This window comes from Cyprinus carpio, chromosome B12, assembly GCF_018340385.1.
Source record: "Cyprinus carpio isolate SPL01 chromosome B12, ASM1834038v1, whole genome shotgun sequence".
NCBI lineage: Eukaryota > Metazoa > Chordata > Actinopteri > Cypriniformes > Cyprinidae > Cyprinus > Cyprinus carpio.
In genome coordinates, this window is record NC_056608.1 from 1,548,050 (window position 1) to 1,567,728 (window position 19,679).

The window sequence follows — 19,679 nt, forward strand, 5'->3', positions numbered from 1 at the left end:
GGAATATAAACCTAAGTTGGTCTCTTTTTAAATAAGAAAATTAGCAGATTTTTTCACAAAATTAAAGTATCAAAAAGTTATCGAAGTTTAAATGTACTGTAAATAAAATGTGCTATATTAATTTTATTTATTATAAATATTTTACATAACAGGTTTTACTCTAAAACTGGTATAAAATTTAAGCCTTGTGTCTAAATAAGTTATGTTCCAAATTTGAGGTTGATATGAAAAAAATTGAGGTTCCTGTGAGATTTTGTTTAGGGTGTCATACCACAAACAGCCACTGGGAGCCATCAAAACTACTTTGAATTTTGCTTGATGAATTTTTCTCTAGATTTCTCTGTCAATTTTACTTCTGTCTCAAAATAACCACCAAATATGGAATCCTGAGACTCAGACCTTTCCAATGATATGTTTGTTGCCAAGATTATAAAAAGTTTTGATTCTAAAAGACCGTAATGCATTTTGTAATATGACACTTGACACTGCCCACTAAGAGGTGAGAGCGATAAGGTTATTAGATTTTAATTTACATTTTAAATGGTTGTGTGATTTCTGATTTGAGAATTATAATTAATATAAATAATTATTATAGAGAAAAAGGACAACAAAAAAAGAGTGTCAAGCGTCCCACAGATGGGACGGTGACAGTTAAAGGGTTAAACCAATTACAATGATTCATGTAAACGCACCTTATATAACAGGACAAAATTCTTGCTTTGATATTTAAAAGCTTCTGTTTTTTATGTTGATGTGATTTTTCGTGGCTTCATGATGAGTTATGTGGCAATTAAAAATAATTTGTGCATTACATTTTCAAAACAAGCGATGTTTCCCATAAAATCTTTATTTGAGGTTGTGTCACCGCGCAAACGCTTGATTCAAAGCAAATCTAAAACCTGGCTGCTGTAATTATTGTGATTAAAAAAGGCATGTATTAAAAGTCTGATCATATAGAAATAAAATAAACAATACACGTGTTGATATTAATATAGTGTGGGCTATATATATATATCTGTCCATGAGTTCACATTACAGCATACTGCACCATATTTTAAATCAATCAATCAATCAAAAAAAAAAAAAAAAAAAAAAAAAAACCTTTAAAGCAATAAAACTGCAGGTCAATTTGCAGAAAAATAATTGTACTTTTTTTTTTTCTTTTACAAATCCTAAAAATAAACTGCATAAAAATCTGTGAGAGCATTTGTACAATTTATTTTTTGGTTCTTTATGAAGCCATTTACAGTGATTTCCATCTTGCAAACATTAAGATTGTACCATTTGAACCTAATTAAACGAGAGGATTGGGGGAACACTTTATTATGACTGACCTTTTTTAACAAAAGATTATTGCAATAAGAATTTGAGCAAAACCATTCTTACTTTTTTTATTAAATTTTATCCCATGGAGCTACAAATACTCCCATAATCTTTTTGGAAACATGAACATTTAATCAGATTGAAAATACTCTTACAAACAAAATCAATATTCATCATAAGAATCAATCCCCGCCTGTTAGCACTGAGGCGACGTTCGGCTCGTTCATGCCGCCGTCGGTCAAATCATAATACATGTTTCATGTAGAAAACTTTTTCTTTGATACAGAATAATAAAAAAGGGTAAGACAAGATGCATAAAACAGGAATCCGAAGACTTGGTTGAAGCCGTGGATCTGAATCTTGAATCCAGAGCGGTTCCAGAGCTCCTGATGTGAACAGGACTGGATCTCTTCTTTCGCACTCCGTCTCAGGCATCTTTCTCGTCCTCTGCGTCCCGTGCCGCTCCGTGCGCCGCGCTCTTTCAGACTTAAGCTGGCAGACTCAGCTTCTTTCCTTTCAACACTGAGATAATGAAAAGAAGCACTTGAGTAGCTTCCAACGATCAGATTAGAACACCATTTATTTATTTATTTAAAAGAGACACAACAGTCTTGCAAAGCATTTGATTAGATCCTGATAAGAATGCTGTTAAGAGCCCACTGGAATCAATACAGCCAAACGATTAAACCCTAAACTACAATGATGATATACTGTTGCAAGTTTCCTTACTGATTACAGAGATGTTTGATCATTGCTAAACTAGTAGTAATCGTCACTTTTAACTTGTCACATTGATTTCACGATCAACTGCAGTTTAAAACACTGAAACCCGTTTTATTTTTCATATATATGCAAAATCAAGACTCTAGTTCTCAGTCGTTTTTACTCTAAAACAATACTTAAAGACGATATTGGCTGTGATTTCCTCTAGTATTTTAGGGAATACTACTACTAATTGAATTAAATCATTGAATTATTTCTGATGGATGTTTGCGGAGTCTTCTGGTCGAGAACCACTGAACTAAAAGATGCATTTTCAAAACAAGGACGTGCATTTAGGTCATTTTGTTACCTTAAGTACCTGACAGATTAATCGAGTACCTTGAGTTATTATGTTTTCAGGATTGATCTGTATTTCAAAACCATTTACACTAGCATGTGCATTCTGCATCTGGAAACAAAGAACACAGCTGAGGGTTTTAAACCAAAAACACTCACCTTTTGTTACGTAGAGATAAAAGAAATCACAGTACAGGATTGTCTGAACGATGCCTGCCACGATGGCGATCATGTCGAAGAAGCCTTCGAAGTAGAAGCGCCAGATCCAGTTGATGAGATACAGGGCGCGATAGAGGCCGAGGAAGAACAGGTAGTGTGTGGTGATGGTCTCGGCTTCTCCGGTCTTGCTGATCATGAACAGTTGTGGGAGGATGGACACGGACTCCAGGTAGATGGAGAACGTCCACATGATCTACAATGACCCAGAGATGAGGATATAAATGGATCAACTTGAGACAAACTTGTAGGGCTGCCCTCTACTAAGGATTTTTCTGGTCGACTAGCAGTCGTTCATTTTAAGCATCGACTAATCGCATGTTTGCTAATAAACCATTTTAAATCATAAAAATGAGCTTTTATTTGCCTATATACAGTCTGATAAGCGCTCAAGCTCATGCATAAAGCTTGCCACAGCAAGTAAAGATTATAATAAAACAGTAAGGAGGATGCATTAACATTTTAATAATTTATTGATAAATGTTGTTTTCGGCTTTAGAGATGAAATCAGTGACACTGACTGGTCATCTCCGCAGTACAGCATACACCTGCATGCATTACATAATCTGAGAACATTTGTTTTCCATTTGAATAGGTTCAATTGAAAAGTAGACACTTCACTGTTTATAGATATATTTTTCATGTCTGTAAGGCACAAGGAGTTTAGAAGTGACGTGCTCAGGTTCACAGAGACCGAGACGGCAGAAAGCGCATCCTGTTTGCTATTTTACAAAAGCGCAATGTTTTGTTGTTGTTATGAGTTCACACAGATAAACAGAGTCTTTACAGATTGCTCTTATCGGTATGAGCAAAAATTATGGAGTATTTTAAGAGCAAGTGACCGCCTCCATCTATCATGCAGCAAGCGTGCTATTTTTCAGCTTCAATAGCGCACATTTCTCTAGGTTAACATTAGATCGAGAGGCCATGTAAAGTTGCAGCTACTAACATATTTCAGATAAGTCATCTTTGAGGTCAATGAATGATAGGCAAGCGTTTGGTTAAGCAGCCGTTAACGATCTGTCCGTCACAGATTGCGTGACTTCTCCACTTTCTGTGGATTTTTGATTTAGATTTTTTTTCTGCGACTAGACGACTAATAAAATTTCGGTCGACCAAATCTCTTCTGGTTGACTAACCATTAGTCGACTATTACGGGGCAGCCCTACAAACTTGAGAGTGAATGAATGCAGGGACGGATTTGCTCTCTCACCTCCAAAGGAGAGAAGTCGTGGTTGACGAGGAAAGCCAGGCCGCCGACTGGAACGACCAGGAACTCCGCTCTGAACGTGTCGTGGTTGCCATCATACGTGGCCTTGAACTTCACGTATATCAGGTAAACCGTGGCATAAGCACATGCGATATAGATGACCTGCATGGGAACATGCAACAAAACAGTGTTACAAAAAAGTCCCTTTAACCATCTCTACATTTTTAATACACTTGTAAACTTTGCAGTCAAAAATGACCGCCATGGAAATTAAAAATATAAAGTATATTTTTGTGGTATAATCTACAACTCAGTCATGATATCTAGAAATTGTAAAAAAATATATATATATATGCACGCCTAATAATAATAAATTAAATATGCAATATATTATATATACATATGCACACCATGCATTGGATTTTTTTAAAAGCACTGCTCTATTTTTAACAAACACTGTGTTAATAGAATATAATAATATTTTTAAATAATATTTGCACTGTTATACAAAAATAATTGATGCATAATTTAGAGATCAAAATTGTCTGACACCATGAAAACTGTTCTAATAACACAGAATATTAAAGAATAAATATTATAGACACAAAATATAGTACCTTTTTTTAATTGAAAACAAATTACACATACGGTTTCTGTTTTGACCACTGAAAATAACTTCAGCACAAATCACATTTAAAAAAAACACAAGGTCAACTTCATGCACATTCATATTCTAGAGTAAACAAACTCTGAATGGCCCTTTTAATTGATTTCACACATTCTTTTTTTTTATAGCACATAAATTCAGTCTCAACTATGACAGGTCTGTTGAGTTTGTGAAATAAAAAAAAAGGCATGAATATGAGGATGTTTAGAACATTAATCTGCTCAGCTTCACCTTCATGGAGGTGTTGTACAACGAAATGAAGGAAGTGAGAAGGTCCAGATAGCGAGTGGTGAACACCAAGGCAAACAGAATCTGACTCTTCCCAGATATTCCTGAAAAACACACATCAACAACACATTGTCTTTAATGCAAACCGAAACCCATTTCACACGTTCAGTTTGTTTTGTAAGACATTAACATGAATAAGGCTGTTACAACATCACTAAAGCATGCAGAAGTGAAGATTTCTTGTACAATATTATCACAAAACAATGTTGCAATTAACCCAGAGACCACTGCAGTGACAGTCAGTGTGAAACAAATAATATTCTAATAAGATCCTGCTGCCACGTCAGAGGTCAGAGCACGCAATCAGGAGGAATGAATGAAGTCACTGGTTATCTACAGTCTGATAACCTAAATGGAGCACAACTCCAAAGTTAAACAGGCTTTACAACATTCAGCTGGTTCAAATCACTGGTGCTTTTGATTTATACGCCATACAACTCAATGCAACTCACTCTAAAGCGAAACATCACTGAAGGAACTAAACATTAAAACCCAAACAACTGGCATTAAACACCAACACTTGCTTAATTCACTCAAACGTGGCCTAGTGCTTGAGTTTACGTCACAAACGAGTGGATCAGCTGCCACATAAACAAATCACACAAACACACTTTGCCCAAATGTGAAGTTCGCACACTCAAAAAAAAAAATAAACAGCCCTAAAAAGTGCACGGTGCGCGTTTTCTGCTAAACCCGCTGGGTTGCTCACCTGCACACGACCTGCTCTTCCAGATCTTCAGCAGGAGGATGATGATGGCTGCTAAATGGGAGAGGTCCCCCGTCAGTCTGAATACGTTCATGTTTCTGTGGATCTGATGAAGGCTTTGTTGAAATGAGTGCGTGAAGCGGCTCGAGCGCGGATCAAGTGCCCCTGCAGCGCGCGACTGAAAGATGGCGAGAGCAGCGCGACGTGGCGCCCGACAGCGGGTTGGCCGAGCCGCAGGATGATGATGATGATGCTCGGAGTTTGTCACTAGGAGGAGAATATCGCTGGATAATTCATATGGCGATTGCACACACGGTTGTAGTCCTGTAGGGGCGCACTGAGGCTCTGAGAACCGGTTATGTCTAGAAGAGATACTGTGTGTCCCTGCAGCACAGAACAGTCACAAGTAACACTGCTGTATTTGTAGCAACAGCCAACTGTGCCACTGTGTGGGTAAAAATGATCAATTTTTCTTTTATGCCAAAAATCATTAGGATATTACATAAAAATCATGTTCCATAAAGATATTTTGTTGATTTCCTACCCTAAATATATCAAATATTAAAGATGATTTTCTCAATATTTAGATTTTTTTGCTCCCTCAGATTCCAGATTTTCAAATAGTTGTATCTCAGACAAATATTGTCCTCCTAACAAACCATACATCAATGGAGAGATTATTTATTCAGCTTTCAGGTGATGTATACATGTCAATTTCAGTTTGTGGTCCAGGGTCAAATGTGTTTTCCTCTACAGAATTTTTGGCTTGAATTTCAAAACTGGCTTTATTCTGAACATATATAAATACACCCTTTGACTGTGGTCTCAATGAAAGTATTGTTAAGGATAAGAATAGACTTTTTGATGAGTATCTTAATTATTTTGCGCAAACACTTTATTCATAGATGTAGGTTTTTAAAGGTTAACCCTCACTTCAGCGGATGGAAGAATGAACTAAAGATATTTGTGAAGTCTCTTCATTGCATGACGGACAGAAATGCCCAGAAACTCTTATAAACTTAGAACTTTTGGGTTTTATTTTATTATTAGAATAAGACCTTCGCCCCTTTTTTAAAAATATTTTTATTAATATGCTTTATCTTTACGTTATTGTTTGTTTGTTTTTTCTTGTTTCTTTTTATTTGCTGTATCAACACTAATAATATGTATTAGTAACTGCGAACCAGCATAATACATTTCTATAAAATATAATGATTAGGCAGTAATCGCAGTCGACTGTGATTGGTCCGCTCTGATCCACGCGGAGAAAAGTAACAGATGACACGTGACAACAGGAGTCTTTCTGAGACAGCGCCGCCTGTGTGGACTCTCCTCTCGTGTCGATTTCTTTTCCTCTCGGTGTTTTTCTGTTTTTGTGAACTTGTGGGCTGGGAAGAGTGTGTGGGAAGTTTGCTGGATCCTGCTCTTGAGGATCTGTGGAGTTTAGATTCCAACTCAATCCAAACACACTTAAACCAAACGAAACACATATACATACGTGTGTGTGTGTGTGTGTGTGTGTGAGAATGTTGTTGAAATTTTAATGTAGGAATGTGTAGAAATATAGTGTAATAATTCATATAAAAAGAAACTTTTTGACTGAATTAAACTAAAATGAGATACATTTCTAACAATTACTTTATTGACTATAAATCTATTTTCAAATAAGTTACAATTTAATACATTTTTTACACCTTGCATACATGTGAGTGTACTCATATTAGTCATAATTTAATTTTCAATGAATTATTAAATCATAATGATTAATAGTATTGATATTAAGATATTCATAATTATTTATAATATTAATTGTATTTATATGTATAAATAATGTACATGTACTTATGTATTTATTTTTAAATCTACATTTTATAAAGACTATAAATAAATCTATATTATGTGCAATTGTTACTCCAGTGCTTTGTTTCTCTCTCACTTCTCATTTCCATAATAATTCTGTTTAGTTTATTTTTTTTCAAGTTTTTTAATTTGTGGCTTGTTTTGAATTACTGGATTGTTTATAATAAAAAAATAATATTAATAATTTTTTTATAATGAATTTTTTAAGAAGTTTTATCTCTCGCTGTTAATAGCTTTATTCAAATTAGCTTTACTCTTTGATTTTAATAAGTTAATTTGTCTTCTTAACATAGATAAAGTTAAAGTTCTGCTTATCTCATCATCATGTACACTGTCAATATTCCATCACAAACCAAATACAGAGAACAAACGGAGATTTATCGCACAGTAAACAGATTTAATACAGGACAATACTTGATTTAAAACATTAAAAATCTGTCTACAAACAGAACATCACATCCCGTGATTAACTATTATCTACATACAAGTATCTTGAGATGTTTTGTGTTGTGCACATCAGCATTTTACTTATTCATTAAAAAAAAAACATTGGTCCTAAGATATTTCTCATACATCCCATGAGAAACTCACTACAGATGCAGAAAACATAAAGGGAGGCACAGAAGGAGATTTTGAGTTTAATAGCTACCTCTCGGTTGACCAAACTAATATGTTCTATTAGATATATATATATATATTTAGATTTCCCCCACAGAGAACCCCTCACACAGCTGTGCTACTCTTGTAGTACAATTACTCTACTGTTCAATAGTTGCAATAAGATATAATCATTTGTCTCTCAAAGCTTTCATTTTCCTGAGACGTAACAGACGAGAAGCATCATTCATCTGACACGAAGCCCTTTCATTCCTGAGGTTTCAGCACGAAGACGGCGTCGTCCAGCATGTAGTAGTCCTTGTACATGTCCCCTTCACACAGATACGGCAGACGCGTGACGGCCTCCACCTCCAAGCCCACCTTCAGGAACACGTCTGTGCTCAGGTGAGTCACCTGCTCCTCCCACGTCTTGCCCTGCACCTTGATGTGTTCCTTGGGTCGCACCCAGGCCCCGCCTAAAAGTGAAACGGTACAGTCACAAATTAAACAAGAAATAAGAATGCATAGCAAAAAAAAAAAAAAAAAAAAAAAAAAAAAAAAAAAAAAAAAAAAAAAATAGTTTGAAAAATGTTTAACCAATGTTTAACCATTTTTTAAAATCTGTTACAACTGAATACATATTTTTCTTACATGCTGCATACACATAAGTGTGCACTTATTAATCAATATAAAAAAAGATAAGTAAATTTAAGCCAAAACATATACATACATACATACATATATATATATACACACACATATATATATATATATATATATATATATATATATATATATATATATATATATATTAGGGCTGTCAATGATTAATCACGATTAATCACATCCAAAATAAAAGTTTTGTTTACATAATATATGTATGTGTACAGGGTATATTTATTATGTATATATAATACACACACATAAATTATATATTTTAGAAAATATTTACATGTATATACATTTATATATTTATATTCTTATATTTTTATATTATATATAAATATATTTAATATATAAACATAACATATTCTTCTTAATATATACATGCTGTGTGTGTATTTATATATACATAATAAATATACACAGTAACACACATATATTATGTAAACAAAACTTTTATTTTGGATGTGATTAATCGTGATTAATCATTTGACAGCCCTAATATATATATATATATACATACACATACACACATATATATATATATATAATATATATATATATATATATATATATATATATATATATATATATATATATATATATATATATATATATATTATATATATATATATATACAGTATATATGTAATTACATATATATTTGTTCTCAATATGAATCTCATATATATGATGATTCATCGTCGGTGTATGTAATTTCCCATTTTATAGTTTTTTTTTGCATTTTTGTTGATTTTTTAGCAGAAGTTAACCAGTTTGTTTTATAAGAAATAATAATAAAAGATCGTACCAAAATACTTAAGGGTTTTTTTTTCTTTCTTAAGTCTGTTTCTTGAAAAAAAAAATACAAATTTAAATTATTTCTGAATTAAAATGATGAGTTTTATTGTATGTGTAATGCATTTAATAATGGAATGCATTTTAATGCTGGCAACACAATAAATAAATAATTTAATTAATTAATGTAATTGAATGCAAACAAAGAAAACAAAAAATAAATAAATAAAAATAAAAACATGACATACTGATTTCACTGACAAATCAGATCTTCAGTATTTCCTCTTACTAGATGCATACTAAGCTCTGCAAGTGTGCTAATGTATAATAAAGCAGCTAGCAGCAGCCACTCATGAATTGCTCAGTAGTTGTGTTTGCAGCGGTCGTCTTACCCGTCTCTACATACGGCTGAAAGGGCAGCACCGCGGCTAAGACGAGGCGTCCCGTGTGCGGCACCAGTGATCTCCTGATGTCCTGCAGCAGCTGCAGCGGCTCGTCGCAGCGGTCCAGCAGGTTCAGGCAGCTGATCAGATCGTACTGGAAGCCCGTTCGGTGCCACTCATCGATGCCCAGCAGGCTGGAGATTCAGAGTCAAGCACACGCTCACAATCACCACAGTTTGTTAGCTTTATTTCTACTAGGGATGCAGCAGAATGAAAATTCATGCCTGAAGCCGAAACAGTTTTTCACGGTTTTTTTTCCCCCTCTCATGTATTTTGCAAACGTTTTCACCATTACATAAATTAAACAGCCAATATGTGCTTTGCACTGTTTTGTCTTGCTTTTCAAAGAAAAACAAAACAATTACAAAACAACCATTTAAAAATACAGATTTTTTTTTTAACATTCTAGCAGATATGATCCATAACAAAGCATAATTTAACTTAATGCAAGTTAGTAAAATAATATTTTTAGACCATTTTTGAGACCCCCTTTTTTAATCAGGCATGTATTTTTTACTGTACAAATAAATGCAGCCTAGAAAATATTACAGATCCCAATCTGAACACTATGTGTGAATGTTATACTAAATGAATAAATAGAGCTGTTGTAATTATTATTGTCTTCCTTTTTTAGTTTATTTTACAGAACAGTAAAATACAATCATTTATGAATATTGTTGGAGCTTTCATTTTGGCGGAAACCAAAATAAACAGCAGATTTTATGAATGATTCTCATTACGATTTTCAAAAGATGTTTGTCGCACATATCACATCGTCACATGACTTGTAAAAATAGTTTCAGAGCAGATTTTCCTCGCGTCCCGTCGTTGCTCAGTACATTTTATTCAGTCGAACACCGAAAAAAACTTTTTTTCAGTTGTTGCTATTTTCGTGTACCTGTAGTTCTTTCTCTGGAGATGCCACTTCATCGGCGTGGAGACTTCGGTGGCAAACACCTCATGAAAGTGACGGCCCATCACTTCAGTCACGCCTCCGTCACCGGCTCCCAGATCCAGCATCCTCTGCCCTTTCCACTCCGGCTCGATCCGGAGAAGACGCTGAAACTGCTCCTTGGAGAACACAAACATGGAGCCGCGGCCCAGAAAGCTGCGGACAGACAGGACAGGACAGGAGGCCGTGAGGAGCCGCTCATCAGAAGCAGCGCTGGAGCCTGCGACAGAGTCAGGGGTGCTCACCCGTTGATGGAGGTTCGAGACACGATGGGGCTGAAGATGGTGGAGAAGAGCGAGTGGTAGAGCTGCGTGAAGAGCCAGCCGGATTTCTCCATGCTTCGGCGGAGGAAAGCCTGCGTGTCCTCATCTAGATGACTCTGAATGAACTGAGACCGGACCTGTTCTCCGAGCATCTCCGGACTGCAGCGGTACCACTGCAAACACATCCACATCATATAAGATGTTAAAGGTGCTGTATGTAAGATTTGACTCTACTAAAGCATACAAATATCATAATACGTTGACAGATATTTAAGAAACATGCTAAGTTAACATACTTGTTTATCTGAAAAACAATGCTACAGTCAGTTATTCTTCTTTGAAAATGTCTTTGTTTTGGTCTGTGTGACTCCGCCCACTGCCAGTTCACCCAATTGTATTTCAGCACCTCGGGTTGCCAAGTTGGCGGAAAACTCAGCATATTTAATTTCATTCATCATCAAGTGCACTCGTTCCTGTTGGTGTCGTCAATCTGGCAACCTGTCAAGTCTGAGGAGGAGGGGTCTGGTGAAAAAAACCCTCTCCAATATTTTGAATTTGGACTGCAGTACCTAGTTCAACCACTAGTTGTCAATCCTACACACAGCACCTTTAACAATAATAACAACTCTATCATGATGGTCTGTATTCTTGATCTATAACCTTTACATGGTACTTCAAACATGTCAAACATGTCATGCGGATTGTTTTGAATGGTATTAGCGTGGTATTTTGATGAATGCTCTGGTAATGAATGGTTACAACAGTTGCCATATGTTATTACATGGTTACATTTTTAGTAATGTAAAAGCTACCATAACAGAAATGCTTTCTTATGGCATAATAAACACTATGGTAATTATAATTAGCACATGTCATTATATATGCATGGAATTCCAATGGATATAAAGCAATGCTATTGGTAAATGTACAAAATCATGATCTCACGTCTAAAAACATGGTAATATCATGGTATTTTTTTCTTACTGTAAATGCAACCACAACAGTGATGGTCCCAATATCGTGGTATATATACATTATTTATTTTTTACATACACTATAGTACTGAAAAATATACATATTCACATCATAGTGTTTAAAATGTTTGAACATATTGCATTATTAAGTTCGAAAAAAAAAAACAGTTTAAGCACGAGTTCGAGAGCATTGTAAAAGACGACACTTTGTGCTAGCTAGTGTAAAACTCTACAACAGTTTCTAATAACCAGCTAAACTCGCTCCCTCACCTGCTGGGCTTCAGATCCAGGTGATCCAGGTGAGTCAGTCTCGCTCCCCATGTTCATGATCAGAGCTCGAGCCAGCGGACTGCGAACATACTTTCCAGTCCACATCTTTCTCATTCCCAGTAAAAAAGACACGTAAAACAACAGCCAAGCGACGAAGATCAGCGTCCTCATCTGCGGATGACACATAGCGACAGACAGTGTGACTTCAGCGAGCGACACCAGGCGCACAGATACTACATTAGTCAAGAAATATGACCCCGGACCCAAATTACAGCACGCTAACAAACAAACTAACCAACTAACCTGAAGGTGTGGCGCTGTTTACACGCACACATCTTTGTTATGCATAATCTGACCGGCAAACACGACACATCTGGCACAAATTAGCAGAGTCCCTTCGAAAAAAGATCACTTCCTGACTGTGTTACATTTGAAAGAGCCCGACAAAACACGTGACCGCGCATATCTGATGTTACCGCCAGGGGGCGCTTGTTAGCTACTGGAAAATTCTGCATTTTATTGCATCTGCATAAACGCATATATTTCATGTTTGTCGATTGTTTTAAATGTGCTCTAATGTTTGTAACATGAAAACATGATATGGCCGATTTATAAGCCTTTTAAAATAATTAGTGAGGAACTGTCCTCCTCACACGTCAGTTTCTGCTGTGTTCAATACTTTTAACTAATTTCATACCTTTAACTAAATTGTTTTTCCCCCCTAATATATATATATATATATATATATTCTGCTGTGTTCAATACTTTTAACTAATTTCATACTTTTTATATATTTATATATATATGGCCCATCATTTATTCTACTGTTTAATAAATTATATTGTATTTAAAAATGGCTTTGTTTCTTTTAGTTTTTTTTTTTTTTTTTAGAAAAGTAGTACACGTTGCATATGCATAAATGATGATTTTCTTATAGATTTTTTGTCTTAAACATCAATCATTTGAACATGTACCTAACCATTTCTTAAAAATAAACACATTCTTGAGGGGTAGAAAACAAAGGATTTCGTTGATATGTTTATAGATAGATAGATAGATAGATAGATAGATAGATAGATAGATAGATAGATATCGCATCAAGAAGATGCTCCAACTACCAATAGTTAAAATAAATGTATACAAATGCATGAAGGCAATTATATTATCATTTGTTTTGGATTGTACTGATCCATTTCTGTCCGAACTGTAGCCTGCTTAACTATATTTGAACGTTTTAAAGCAACCTAAGGTCGTTCAGATATAGTGTACAGGGGAAAACTGTACACTGCGCGCACACGGAGATAACAGGCGCGTTCACACAGCGTGCGCGCTCCGTTGAGTTCCACCTCGTGCGCGCACACAGTCCAGATTCAGATTATTCTGCAGAGACGGTCGTTATACACACGCCACGTCTCAGAGAAATCATCTCCAACAATTAAAAGAAATCTATCATATACATTTGCGGACAGGACATTATAAGTAGCCTGCTTTAAACATTTCGAAATTAGAGTTTAACACAGAAACTAGAGGATCCTCAGCTGTTCTGCTCGACTGTTTAAAGATGCTCACAGATATTATAGAAGGAGAATTTGATATCAAAGAGGAAGAGCCATGGTACGATCATCAAGATCTGGAACACGGTGAGTGATTCTATATCTGACCTTCTGAAAAAGTATAAGTTTGTAACACTTTTTAAATGAAAAAAAGGTGGTAGACGCACTTTTGTGAACCTGCAGTGAATGAGAAAACACTTTCGTTTGGTCTCCATTTAATTAAAGTCTTCGAAAAAATTTAATTTGTTCATGAAAACAGCATTGATGATGACAGGAAATGTGCATTGTGTGTGCTTGACTCTCCACCACATCCTGACACAATGACAAAACATTTTAGACATGAAAGAGTTAAATCAGCTTTGACATGAAGTTGTGAAGTCAAAGGAGAAGTTACTAAACACCACCTAGTGACAGATGCCCAAATGATTGCAACATCAACCACACTGACAAATACTTGTTACAACAACAACAAAAAAGTCAATTAAAATGGTTCAGAATCATGTTTTTTGCCTTCAGTTTTTGGTTGCTCATTAGATGTTCTCTTCATGCAGATCTGCATTTAGCCGCAGAATTGGGGAAAAACTTACTGGAACAGAACAGAGACCTAGAAGAGACTCTCCAACAGATGTACATCACCAACCAGGAACAGATACAGGAGATAGAGGTACTGCATATCTATCTATCTATCTTCTTCGAAACGAAAACCATATGCACAGAAAAGCAGACTTTTATTGATGTGGTTCTTTGGATAGTTCCTCCATCTACCTTCTCTGTATAATCAGTTGATTTTACGGTTGTATAAATCTTTGTCTGCTCCATGTGGTGATAAACCATTTTAAAATACAGTACTGACAGAAACAGACAGATATCTAGATGTATTGTATCTAAAGGCCATAAATAGAGAATGCATTGCCTAATATTTCAGATACTGTGCCAGATTTTCACTTAGCGTCAATATTTGCAAAGCACAACTGATAGCCATTATATAACTGTTGAACTGCGTAAACGAATGAATCTATAGCTAAAACTTGACTCTTAAAAGGCAATAAAATGGATGTACAGTACAGGTCAAAAGTTTGGAAACATTACTATTTTTAATGTTTTTGAAAGAAGTTTCTTCTGCTCATCAAGCCTGCATTTATTTGATCAAAAATACAGAAAAAAATGTAATATTGTGATATATTATTACAATTTAAAATAATTGTTTTTAAATTTATACTTTAAATTATCATTTATTTCTGTGATGCAAAGCTGAATTTTTAGGATCATTATCACATGATCCTTTAGAAATCATTCTAATATGATGATTCATTATCAAAGTTGGAAACAGTTCTGCTGCTTAATAAAAGTAAAAGAAAAAAAGTAAAAAAAAATAATTAAATAAAAAAAAAGCAGCTATGTTTTTAAAATATAAATATTTTGTAATAACAATATACACTACTGGTCAGTAATTTGGGGTCAGTAATATTTTTTTTTCTTTCTTTTTTTTTTTAAATAAAATCAATACTTTTATTTAGCAAGGATGTGTTAAATTGATAAAAAGTGATAGTAAAGAAAATATATTATTAGAATATATATTATTAGAATTTTTATTTTTTATTTTGAATAAATGCAGTTCTTTTTAACCTTTTATTCATCAAATATATTAGACAGCAGAACTGTTTCCAACACTCATAATAAATCAGAATATTAGAATGATTTCTAAATGATCATGTGATAGACTGGATGTTACATGTGACACTGAAGGCTGGAGTAATGATGCTGAAAAATTCAGCTTTGCATCACAGCAATAAATTATTTTTTTAAAAGTATATTCAAATAGAAAACTATTATTTTAAGTTGTAATAATATTTCACAATATTACCGTTTTTTTCTGTATTTTTGATCAAATAAATGCAGGATTGATGAGCAGAAGAGACTTCTTTCAAAAACATTAAAAATAGTAATGTTTCCAAACTTTTGACCTGTACTGTATATCTTATATTTACATTTGCTTAAGAATAACTGAGAAAAAGCCTTTATGCAAATGAGACAGACAAAGGTATCTGGACTGTTGTTAGTGTTCAGTCTAATGTTTTGTTCTCCTTTGTTCAGTATCTTTCTAAACAGGTGGATATGCTGAGGTCGGCGAACGATCAGCAGGCTAAACTCTACGAGCAGCTGGATTCAACCGCACAAGACCTGGAGCTGAAAAACCAACGGCTGGTGCTGGAGAACAGAGCGGCTCAGATGAAGATCGAAGGGTGAGACTTCAGAGACGATGCTTAAAGAATGCAGGGAGAAAATGCTTTGATTGGTGTATTTCCTGACGGCAGGCTCACAGAGACGATGGAAGGGCTGCAGACTCAGGTGGAGGAGCTCCAGAGGGATATGCAGAAGCTGAAGCTGGATTCTGCTGAACAGACCCGGTCCCGTGATCCTGACGGTGTTCAGGGTCTCACATGCAGCGAGGAGAGCCGTCAGTTGCACAAGTAGGTTTCTGCAGTGCATTTTTGGCTATTTTAAACCCCCACTGTGTTTTGTGGTACAGTAGGTCAAGTACGTGAAACTAGTGGCTTTTAAACTGTCAAGTGGATTAGAAAAGAAACCAATTAGCTTCTTCTCATTCGTAGGTTTCAGGCTTAGCAGAACTTCTTTCCCACACATTTATATTCCTGCTAGACTCTGCTTGATCTGCTGGAGGTGACATGGACAGGGTTGTTTGACGCAAGGGAAGGAAAATATATATCGTGTTACATGCGCTCTTAGAAAAAAATTCTGATTTCACAATTTTCACATTTGCAGTGTTATTTCTCAGTTCTGACATCTCACACTTCCAACTTTATTTCTTGCAATTGCAAATGTTATATTACAGAACTCTATTTCCCATCTTTATATCTACCAATTGTGACTTCATTGTTGGTTATTTAGACTTTACATCTAAAGGTTGCTACTGCATTGTTCGTAATTGTGACTTTATATCTAACAATTGTGACTTAATTTTTCTTAATTGCGACTTTATATCTAATAGTTGTGATTTCATTGTTCATAATTGTGACTAAATCTAACAATTGCAACTTAATTTTTCTTAATTGTGACTATATCTAATTTTTGTGATAGTTGTGATTTCATTGTACTTCATTTTTCTTAATTGCGATTTAAGCAGACGCTTTTATCCAAAGCGACTTACAAATGAGAACAGTAGAAAACAGTCAGATCAACGGGAGAACAACAACGGTATACAAGTGCTATGACAAGTCTCAGTTAGTCTAGTACAGAACATGTAGCCAGGGTTTTTTTTTTTTTTTTTTTGAATATGATAGACAAAGAAAAAGAAAAGGTAAGTACTAGTATTAGTTGGTTAAGTGCAGGCGAAAAAGATGAGTCTTTAGATGTTTTTTTGAAAATGAGTAAAGACTCAGCTGTTCGAACTTTATATCTAATAGTTCTGATTTCATTGTTCGTAATTGCAACTTTATATCTTACAATTGTGACTTAATTTTTCTTAATTGCGACTTTATATCTAATAGTTGCGACTTCAACTGCGACTTTATAACTAACAATCGGGACTTCATTGTTTATAATTTGAGACTTTATATCTAACAATTGTGACCTTGTTGTTTGTGATAGTGTCTTTATATTTAACACTTTAAGTCCCATCCTTCATTTTTTCTAATTGAATATTCTGAAAAACGCTAAGATAGTAGTCTCTTTTGGTTGATCTCAGAAAAAGTAAATATTTTACACAATATTTTAGCCTAGACCAGTGGTCTCCAACCGTGCTCCTGGAAAGCTACCTTCCTGCAGACTTCAGCTCCAACCCCAAGCAAACACACCTAAACCAGCTAATCAAGGTGTTCAGGGTCACTTGATAGTTACAGACAGGTGTGATGGAGCAGGTTTGGATCTGAAGTCTGCAGGACGGTAGCTCTCCAGGAGCAGGTTTGGAGATCCCTGGTCTATTGAACTCCAGATTTCAGTAAAATGCTGTCTGTTGTTGTCTTTAACATGAATTTATACCATTAGGATTCTCATATATTTCGATCTTCAATTATCTGACCAACGGCTCTGATTTCTAACCATGCTGCATGTATTTCAGGTACTTTTCCCATGAGCCCTCTGTTTCCACCAGCCGCTCGTCACTGAAGCGAGAGGAACAAGACGAGTACTGGGAGCTGAAGCGCTCGGTTGAGTCCCTGCAGGCGCAGCTGAGCACAGAGCGCGCTCAGAGAGAGACGGCCGAGCTGGAAGCTGAGGCTCTGGTGCATGAACTCAGCCAGCTGGAGCCCAAAGTAGCGCTGCTCGGAGTCTACAAGGAGCGGCTGGCCGAGACGGAGGCTGAAGCCCAGGAGCTCCGCCTGCTTTTGCGCTCGAGCGAAGATAGCGTGTTCCTCCCATTGGATGATGAAGTGGGTGGGGCCGTACACAGGGGGCGGAGCTGCAGCAGCGAGAGGCAGTTGCTTAGTGATGAGCAGCCTGCAGTGGAGCATCATGGTATCTCTCTGCTAAATGAGGTGGATGCTCAATATACCGCCCTGCAGGAGAAATACGACACGCTGCTGCGCCGCTGCCAGGGTGAGATGTTGTCAGAGAAGCAAAAAACCGACCAAACGCACACACACTCGCCGGGTGTAAACACACAGAACGATTCCCAGCAGCCCGAGTACAAGGCCCTGTTTCAGGAGATTTTCACCTTTATCCAAAAGAGCAAAAAGGACCTGAAGGAGAACAGGATCAAGGTTGAATGAGGCACTGATCTGCGTCTATCGCTATAGAACTAGAGACCTTAAAGGTTTGATACGACAGGTTTATACCAGGTTCTGTCTTGCTTTTATTACCTAGCGAGTGTATACAACGCACTTCTGTAAATATTTCTGTAAACTTAAAATGTACTGTAACTGATTTCTGAAGCAAACATTAAATCTTTGTGTATTTATAGTGGAGTGAATCTCACAAAAATTACATTTTCATGTTATATATTACCACATAATCAGTAGGGAAAAAAATAAAATAAAATAAAGTAAAATAGTAGTAAAATAAAATACAAAATAGCTTGTTGTGAAAATTGTAAAATGTCAAACCATGTCAATGAATCTTATTTAATGATCTAAGAAGAATACTGTAATAAAATTGGGCTCTGTAAAGGTTGTTGTAATACTTACATTTGTGTACAGAAGTTTGACTTTGAAGATCACCCCGACAAGAAACTATTAAAAATCACTAAATTATAGACAGAGTGGATGCAAGCATTAGATGAAACACAAATATGTAGATGAACACAAATGTATTATTTGTTGGTCTGCATTACAGTAGTGTGAAAGACATTTGCCATGAAAATAGTGAAATGCAATAATCAGAATGATACAAAAATAGTCTTTATTTTGTTATAGTCTCTTTTGAATTTTGAAGATATATTTACTTTAGCCCTGTGCAATAAAGCCTAGTGTTTTAGTCATTACTGATCTGTGCATTCGTTGCATCTGTTAAAGGAATCCCATTATCTTAAAGATGTCAAACAGTTACTTGAAGAATATTTTACTGGCACATGAACTTTGTGACACCACTAGTTCACGTGTTTCAGGTCATGTTAGTACCATTCATTCATAACCCCGTAACAGGGCGAGTGTTTGCATGTGAACCTTCACCTGTATCGATGCAAATGAGAAGACTGAACTTCATACTGCACATAAATGGACTTTCCACGCAGACCCTTGGACATCAGAGAACATCGTCGTCAGTTCCAGAGGAAAGGCTGCTTCTAATCAAGGCCCTTGATAAGATTTGAGTGACATCGCAGCATTATGTAATGCATTTATCAGGCTGACGTGTGCCGTCTGTTATCTTCAATACAGATGCAC

At 35.7% G+C, this 19,679-nt stretch overlaps 3 protein-coding genes across 4 annotated transcripts; 1 reads left to right on the forward strand and 2 right to left on the reverse strand.

Moving 5' to 3' along the window:
- Window positions 1–1,204: 1,204 nt before the first annotated feature.
- Window positions 1,205–5,707, reverse strand: kdelr2b (KDEL endoplasmic reticulum protein retention receptor 2b). The gene is made up of 5 exons (XM_019086906.2): window positions 5,473–5,707; window positions 4,707–4,807; window positions 3,812–3,970; window positions 2,542–2,794; window positions 1,205–1,845 (listed from the first exon to the last, which is right to left on the reverse strand). Exons 1-5 carry the CDS (start codon window positions 5,561–5,563, stop codon window positions 1,811–1,813), a joined length of 639 nt encoding a protein of 212 aa, XP_018942451.1. The 5' UTR covers window positions 5,564–5,707; the 3' UTR covers window positions 1,205–1,810.
- Window positions 5,708–7,705: 1,998 nt separating this feature from the next.
- On the reverse strand, window positions 7,706–12,752 carry mettl9 (methyltransferase like 9). Of its 2 annotated transcripts, XM_019086905.2 has the most exons (6): window positions 12,593–12,752; window positions 12,290–12,460; window positions 11,028–11,218; window positions 10,729–10,938; window positions 9,780–9,964; window positions 7,706–8,402 (listed from the first exon to the last, which is right to left on the reverse strand). In XM_019086905.2, exons 2-6 carry the CDS (start codon window positions 12,458–12,460, stop codon window positions 8,194–8,196), a joined length of 966 nt encoding a protein of 321 aa, XP_018942450.2. In that variant the 5' UTR covers window positions 12,593–12,752; the 3' UTR covers window positions 7,706–8,193. The 2 variants fall into 2 exon arrangements, with proteins under 2 accessions (XP_018942450.2, XP_018942448.2); XM_019086903.2 differs by lacking the exon at window positions 12,593–12,752 and having other exon boundaries at window positions 12,290–12,490.
- An 865-nt stretch (window positions 12,753–13,617) lies between these two features.
- cdr2b (cerebellar degeneration-related protein 2b) lies at window positions 13,618–18,764 on the forward strand. Its single transcript, XM_019086901.2, has 5 exons — window positions 13,618–13,929; window positions 14,394–14,506; window positions 15,937–16,085; window positions 16,158–16,313; window positions 17,921–18,764. Exons 1-5 carry the CDS (start codon window positions 13,851–13,853, stop codon window positions 18,567–18,569), a joined length of 1,146 nt encoding a protein of 381 aa, XP_018942446.1. The 5' UTR covers window positions 13,618–13,850; the 3' UTR covers window positions 18,570–18,764.
- The last annotated feature ends 915 nt before the right edge of the window (window positions 18,765–19,679 follow it).